Here is an 8,118-nt window from a genome sequence, read left to right as displayed (position 1 = left end):
TACTGAATTAAAAAAAGCATTCCTTGGCCTTGGTTCAAAGTGAACTTCACAAAAGAAGACACAGTGTTATATTAACGGAAACAGAAGTGTGCAATAAAATATGAAGCACCATTTCAGTGAACAAGCACACAAGTAAAAATAAAAAATAGATGTATTTTCCTGTTATTGTTTTTCATTCGACTAGGTAATACAAAAAAAAAAAAAATCCGTACAAATATTTATTGAGTTTATCATGTTATCATGCGTTGTTTAGGTGATAGACGCATAAAATCGGTCAGTGTAGTCAAAAGAAAATTCTTTTATAAACTGGGGGGGGCAGTGAGCATTGCAGCAGCTAAAAATATACACACGTAGAGAGAGACAAATGTCATTTTGGAGCTTGTGTGACAGCCAGACAACTTACAACTGATTTGTTTAGTATGTTCAAGTGATGATAAGTACTGACATTTTTCTATGCGCCGTAAACAACCCCCCGGCAGAGCGTCGTGATTGATTTTGAAAGCGACAATATGAATGAGGCAAGGTCCATTGGCTGTGAAAGAGCCTACTTGAGAAAATGACACGTTCTGTGTAGCAGAACTCGGTAAAGGATTATCGAGATTAGAAGATTCATCCCCGTTGCTGTATTGGAATAAACACGGGAGCGTGGATTGGCTAACCGTGATGGTCAGATAAAAAAATATCATTTGTCAAAACGTATTACTATTACATCTTTAAGTCCGAATAATAGAAGCTTTCACAAAGATCCCATAAGTGTTTTGCATTTTATCACCATTGGGCATTATCTGAATGTCACTCATCATGCATCTGGTATGCGCTTCTGTAAAATTACTGGCAAGAAGAGAAACCTAAAGGGCCAGATAGGTCGTATGAATACATTACGTGTGGGACAGGTCACTATTCATGAATTACAAATGAATTGTGTCGTGCTCGTGTGTAAATGTCAATGCAAAGGGAGGTTGGATTTGAACTGCTTGTTTTAATTCTGATTTATTTTTATGCAATTTAAAAGAGGGGCACACAGACATGCCTAGGCTAATATTTTAAAATTTGTACTCGTTCATTATTGTTTTCTAATTCCGTGTTTGTAATTTCCACGCAATTTTCAACCATGAAATTACTGTGAGCTTTCTTTTTTAATGGCTATGATTGTTATTATTATTAGCAGAAACTGAGATCCCTCACAAAGAAACGACAGCCATCTGTCTTTGTACTATCTGCTCTAAACATTGCCGCTATTTTGATTTAACCAAGCAGCACAGGCTAGTGGTGAGTGAAATAAGCCAAAGTGGCTTAACAGCTTTTACAGATCAATGCCCAAGAAGAGAAAAAAAAAGTTGCAGAGCAAAGCTGCTTCTGGAAAGTTTTATCAAGGGGGATGAGTACCAAACAATGTTCATCTTCTTTGAACATTGCCTTACACATGTTCTCAGAAGACATTTAGGTCATCTGGAGACAAAAAAATCGGAGAAACAAAAAGTATCAAAGTATTTAGGAAATAGTGAGCAAATGCCACAATAGTGGTCTTCGAGTTTTGCCTCCTGTTCTTGCCCAAAGCAACTTTGAAAAGGATAAGTGGTAGAAAATGGATGGAAATATGAATATGGTCTCACATTGTCCAATCGGTATTTGCCCCAGATTTCTTGCCCCACAACCCCCCTGAGGTTTTGCTTTCTTTATTCTTCTCAGGCTGCCGCATCGTAAAACAGCGAGAGCCTTCAGGTGGCCTATATTTCATTGACACCATCTATTTATGTGTTTTCTGCTCAAGAAAACAAAACTTGAAGCCATTTCCAATCATATCACACCATTTTTGAAGCAATCGGTAAAAGAAGTACCGGTCAACAGACTGATGATCATATTTACATAAGCCGTAAACCATCTCAATTCCTCTCTTCCAAAATCTTTCCTTGATGTTGGAATGTCATGAAGATACAAATATTCCATCACTCACCTGGCCCAGCAGCTCAGGTAGACCCAGCACCTGACCCACAAACACTCCGAGACAGATCAGAATTGAGTTGAACTGACCGATGGAACCTCGGATATATCTTGGAGAAATTTCTCCAAGATACATTGGTAGTACGCTGAGAGCTATACCTATGAAGAAAGAAAAAAAAACCAAGACATTCAAATAATCAGAAGACATTTAAAAAATAAAAGGGCTGTTGAAAGTCTTTTTTTTTTTTTTTTTTTTGCTGAATTTGACGCCACAATCAAATCAATTCTAGAATAAGAGGTCAACTTTGTACAAGTGTAAACCCTAAAGGAAAAAATTTCCCCTTGCTGTAGATTGATTTATTTGTGTTAGTCCAACCAGAGAAGAGCTGTCATAATGTTTTACTGAAATGTCTGAGCTGCCTTCCAGATTTTTTCATCGCAATTGTGGCTTTTCTATTCCTATTTTTTTTTAAATCTTTGATAAAAAATGTCAAAGGTTTTAAGCTTAAAAATTAAAATCATCTTGGATTTTCCATCCATCCATCCATTTTCCAAACCGCTTTGTTCCCGCGGGGGTCGCGGGTGTGCAGGAGCCTATTTTCTTGAACCAAAATTTAATACTCAAAATTAGATTCACCGGGTAGCTGTAATGGCAGTTGGAGTCACCATGGTCGACTATAAAGCATTACAAGGCTAAGGTTGTTAGAGAGGTGGATGCTTGTTAGTTTATTTTCTGATGTTATTTTGAAAAGATTTTTTTTTCTCCTCCTTCAGATCTGTATCAGTTAAGGACACAAGAAACAAATGTTTTTTTTTTATAGAACAGCATAGTTCTTAGTTAGTGTAGGTAAGACTGCAGCTTCTGATCCTTCATAAACATGTCTAAAAGCTTAACCTTAATTGGTGACATTGCTTTAATGTCCCTATTTATTCATCACCTCTTTCCAACATCTAATCAAAGTAGCAATTCTTCCCTATTCCAGAAACTCAGTAGAGTTGATGATTGGGACTAAATGCTAATTTCATGGTCACCGCACAGCCAATAAACACAAACACACACACAGGTAATTTCAAATCTCCTGCTTGATGAGACCATCTCTCGGCATCGAGTATACGCAACATTTACATATTTTTCACAGCTGCTTTCATCGCCACTGTCGAGCCGCAACTATATTACATCATATTGAAAAGGTGCAAAGGTGGGCAGAAGAGGAAATTAGTTGACAGAATATATATCGGGTCCATTTCTTTGATCAAAAGCCACTTGGGCTCATGCTGTAGATGTTTTCTGAAAAGCTCCATTTCAAATGATTCTGTGTTTACTCATGCAGGTGACCCAATAAAATGGACACAAAAAATACAGGTACTGTTCCACACCACCAACGAGACAAGAGATCTGTGTGGGCTGAGCCACGGAACGTTACACTTACCAGAGTCCACTCCCATGATGAATCGGCCTATGATGAGCATCTCAAAGGACCGTGCCCTCTCTCCAAAGGTCAGCAGCAATGCAGCTATCACTGCAAAGACGTTATTCAGTAGCAAGGTTCCTTTTCTGTTTAAAAAAATAATAATACATTGATACAATTACAATAAATGAATAAATACAAATAAATAAAGACATAAATACAAATACATAGATAAATAAATAAAGACTTCAAGACTGACATGGTATGGCTCGAAAGGTGAACGATCCGTCTTGACGATTTAGTTTATGGTTTAATTTGTAGGAAAGAAGTTCTAGTAAGTTTGTAGGACTCTTAAGTTATGAAACTTCACTACACTCTATATCTATAGAAGCACCCCCTCGTGGCATTCATGGGTTCGTTCAAGCGGCGCAGTAGCATTTCGTCAGAGCGCCGACTTTGCCTAGTAAATTTGATTTAATAGGATCTGAATACAGCGTGGCCTGTAGGGGTTTTCCCCCATTTGAGCATTCACACCAGTAAGTGTTTTTACCACTAATTTAAGATCTCCCTTGAGATAAGCTAGTCTGCTTTGAATAATTTAGGACTATATTGTATGAAAAGCGACGACCACTTGGGAACTTTTAATGAGTCAGTCGACTTGATTAACATAGTCTTCATCAGATATTCAACACTCAACAGTTCCTGGTCTGATCTTTTTTGTAAACTATTTTGGGGTGAAAAAAAATACCAGCTCAATCAATGGTTCCCAACTGAGAATAAAAGATGAATAATATATCTTAAATTGTCAGCAATATGGATCACGGATGTTAAGCTGAGATAGCTAAGAGCCATAGTAAAGCATCTTTATTACCCGGAATGAGTGAGAATAAAATAATTGACATAAAGTGCTCTCCGAGTGACATCCTCGTCCCCTATGTATAATTGTTCTTACATTGTTGCCACAAAATGAATAAATTAGGCATCAGCTGATCGAACCTTTATTCCTCCCTGAATTAAAATCTCGTTAATGCTCCAAAAGATTTAGATTTTTTTTCCCCCCGCATGGTCATTGTTATGATACATTTTTGCTGCGCCGGTTGTAACTTTAGATCAAGTGGAGAGAAGAAAGCTATTGAGTAATGTATCAAAGATGGAGAAATGTATCCCAAACATGCTGAAGTCATCTCACCTTCCCAATGTTTTTATTGGCCAAGAGACAGCAAGTGTTCCACAAAGGCCCCCAATGGCAAATATAGAGACTGTGACGGACCAAAGTAGTGTGACTGTCTCTGCTCCGGCAGGTTCATCATATCTCTCTATCCATGTTTGATTGTAAAAATCTTTAATGTACTGCAACAGAAAAGGCACAAAAAAAAAGTCATCAACATTTAGAAAAGTGTTTCCCAACATCTACTGACCCGAGGGACATCTTTTAAATTAAAGAAAAAAAACCTTCCTCGAAAAACACACAGCAGAGTGAAGATTGAATTTCCCTCAAATGAATCGTGTGGTTCACTCACCACAGTCACCTGAATTACAAGGCTTTTGATCGGATCAATCTTGTGACTTCTTAACATAAAATTGTGGATTTGCACTTACTGATTCAATGAGGCGAGTGCAATTGAAAAGCTTCGAGCCTTAGAATAACTCGAGATAAGATGCAAAGCAGTTTGATTGACTGTATAAAGCGCATTTCATACACGTATTAAAAAGGAATATTTAAAGGCATATACAAATCAAATAATTTAAGACATTTAAGAGCAAAGAAAACTCATACAAACAAACAAACAAAAATGCTTTAGAAGCCTTTAATCATAGGTACGCAGTGTTTTTACCTTGGAATTAAACGCATTTAGAACAAAAAAAAGCCCATGAAATATAAAGGTTACGAACCTGACGTCACCCTGTCGTTTTAATTCCTCATTAACAAATAAACAAACAAAAAAAGCTCAAATTCAAGAAATGGAATGAATATTATATCAGGTAAATAGACTTGCATGACCCTGAGCTTTTAAAGTGACTACGTTTTGGACTTTTTGGAGAATGGCAAAGTCAGAGATGCTCCATTTGGCGACTTTCCCATGGGATGACTCTTTTTTTTTTTTTTTTTTTTCCCTTTAACTTTATTATTATACAGTAATGATCCCTGAATGGATAGTTTAAAGCCCTGGGCAGTTTGGGGGCACCTTGACAGTGCTCACAAAGGATCCAGCCTCTCTAGTCCTTTATCCTAATTTACATATTTCTCACTTATGGCAGGTCTTGGATCTGTGACTCTCTAGACCTCAAGCCAATAACTAAAAGAGCTAAGTGACTTCATCCTGAGTTTAAAGACTCACTGAGTCTGCTTATTTCAAGAAAAGTGATGCGGGGGTCTTTCTTTTTCTCCAACGTGTCCATCACCATCATTTTCCTTTGACAGTTATAAAACATTTATTCCAGCTATGACCCCCCCGTCTCCTCCTCTCACCGTATGACAGTCACCTTCTGTCTCCAGAGCGTGATAAAAATCAAAGCACGTTCAGTTGGCAAGACTGATATCTGCTTGGTTTAGCCGACGGGGCCAAAAGTCGAGTTCCCTCGTGCCTGGTTTCGAAGGAATGATGAGAAAAGAATAGCAGGCTAGTAATCAAATGTTAAATTTCATTAATCAGCTGAAGTGGGCCTGTTTATACCCATAGCAGCAATTCTCTAGTTGTCTTCACCTCCGTGACATCTCCATCGCTTCTTGAAATCGACCTGGGATCAACTTGCATGATGCTCTGAGCCAGGGGCAATTTTCGGATCAGAATTTTAGATGGGCGCTAACTGTTTTGCTACCAGAGCACATTCAGTGGGTGGACGCTTGCATTTCTGTTGGTAAAATATAACATTTATACCGACATCCCAAACTTGTTAAAAAAAAAAAAAACTCTTCAATATTGGGAGGGAGAGCTTGGATTTAATTTAAGGGTGCCTGAGCACCCCCAAAATGGTCTAGACACTTTTTTCTTTTTTTATATCCTTTTTTTTTTTAGATGAGATTCATCACGTCTATGTAATGAATATAATCAGAAGACACATCTGTGCTACTCTACCCTGTGAATCGCTTTCGTCTCAGGAAGATTTTCACAATAATTCAGCGATGCCTGGTGTTTACACATTCATGAATAAAATATGTCATCCTAGACTGGCTGTCTTCTCACAACCGCCCACTTAGCCATAGTCTGTAGATACAATTTAGTTTTTTTTCCCTTCTTTTTCACAATTATTTCTTTCCAGTGTGGGAGGAAGTCAAATAAGAGCAAAGTGATGATGGTTGTGTAGCCAAGTCGAGGGCAGTTTGGCTTACCAGTGCCGGAGCATTGACGACAGAGAGGTTGTAGCCATAAAGGAAAGACGAGCCCAGGGCACCAAAGAAAGCTGCACTTAGCAGACAGGATGTGACCCGCTTCTATTGAGAAAGCACATAAAAGTGGAGTCATGTAAACCCAAATTGGAGGTCTTTGGAAGGGGCAGTCAAAATGTTATTGATCAAACTCAAGGTTCATTCAAAAGTCAACGCACATGCTTTTAAAGCCGATCTAAGTCCATGTTGGAAAACTTTCACGATCCGTAAAAAATGTTTTACATGGTTTCTTATGTGCATAATCTCCACGGAAACCTTTGCACCTTTCACTGCCTAAACATTGCACAGCTAAGTCTTGCTTGTTTGGGATTCTGTACACTAACCTTTTTGTCGCTGCGGCTCTTTTCAGGCGAATCGGCGTTCTGTGGTTGATCCATTTTAGCGGTTCAGTGGATCTTCTGCTGAAACAGGACACACATGTGCAGATAAGGCCCATTTCACAATCAAGATGAGGAAGTGGGAAAATCTAAAAAAAGATATATCCGCAATTCTGCATAGGACTTGGACGCTATGCATGCAGTCACAAATTTGGGATTTATTCTTAAAACAGAGGAATTATGAAATTATGACAAATTATCTTTATATCCAACATAAAACGAATGAATGCATTTTATTTGTTTCAAACATATATCATCAATCAAATGAAGACAAAAATAAAAAGCAAAAACAAGGGAAAAGTCATATCAATGATGACTTTGTATAAATACTAGGTAAATACAGAAAACAATCGAGTGCACAAAATGGACAAATCGGAGTTTTTATAAAGTGGAATTTTCATCTCATGAGGGAATTTGCCAGACATAGATAATAAATTAAAGATGTATGTTAAAGGCTTGGCAATACCCTCAATAACCCATTTTACATTGTGTTCATTATGTCGCCATTATTGATAGCCAATATGTTCCTTTGTTGTGTGACACGTCTTTTTCAGATGTTGTTACTACGAGGGCGTGACTCTCCTGTCAGATTTGACAGGTGGGTCACTTCCGCTGCTGAGACCCACAAATCAGCCATAACAGATGACTGCAAAAGGGAAAAATCATCATCATCACCATCGTGAAGAAGGCGGAGGTTGCTGCCGAAAAGTTTGTTAAGGTAAGACCTGCTCAATTTGTCTGAACAAATGGCTGGCAACCTATTTTAAATTCTTCATATCAATTTCATCACAATCACTAGACAGTTTTGTCTTACAGTTGGAAACAATGTTGATAATATCCCTCGCATTTACATTTGAAAGAAACATAGAGTTGTTTTTCCCTATCTATTAAAAAATAATCAGGACATTCAGTAGCAGTAATTTCTCCAGTTAATTTTTGACTAATGTCCACAAAGTACTTGTTAAACTAGTTGTACTAAGTTCATTCTGTTTCCTTTTTTCAA

General features: G+C 37.8%; 1 protein-coding gene across 5 annotated transcripts in view; it reads right to left on the bottom strand.

Annotated features, from left to right (window-relative positions):
- Positions 1-8,118, bottom strand: part of slc2a9l2 (solute carrier family 2 member 9, like 2) — a 38,653-nt gene that overhangs the window by 29,348 nt on the left and 1,187 nt on the right. For 3 of the 5 annotated variants that reach the window (XM_085923375.1, XM_085923372.1, XM_085923376.1), the window contains exons 1-5: positions 7,062-7,771; positions 6,682-6,783; positions 4,540-4,700; positions 3,372-3,496; positions 1,955-2,100 (exon numbers count right to left, since the gene is read on the bottom strand). In XM_085923375.1, the coding sequence (XP_085779501.1) occupies positions 1,955-2,100; positions 3,372-3,496; positions 4,540-4,700; positions 6,682-6,783; positions 7,062-7,115 (588 nt within the window). In that variant the 5' untranslated portion in view covers positions 7,116-7,771. Of the gene's footprint in view, positions 1-1,954; positions 2,101-3,371; positions 3,497-4,539; positions 4,701-6,681; positions 6,784-7,061; positions 7,772-8,118 lie in introns of those variants that run through there. The other 2 variants (XM_085923374.1, XM_085923373.1) reach the window with 2 other exon arrangements.

This window comes from Syngnathus leptorhynchus, chromosome 11 (genome assembly GCF_054491065.1).
Source record: "Syngnathus leptorhynchus isolate UIUO chromosome 11, UIUO_Slep, whole genome shotgun sequence".
Lineage (NCBI taxonomy): Eukaryota > Metazoa > Chordata > Actinopteri > Syngnathiformes > Syngnathidae > Syngnathus > Syngnathus leptorhynchus.
Note: the sequence above shows the minus strand (reverse complement) of the source record. Positions and strands in the feature narration are given on the sequence as shown.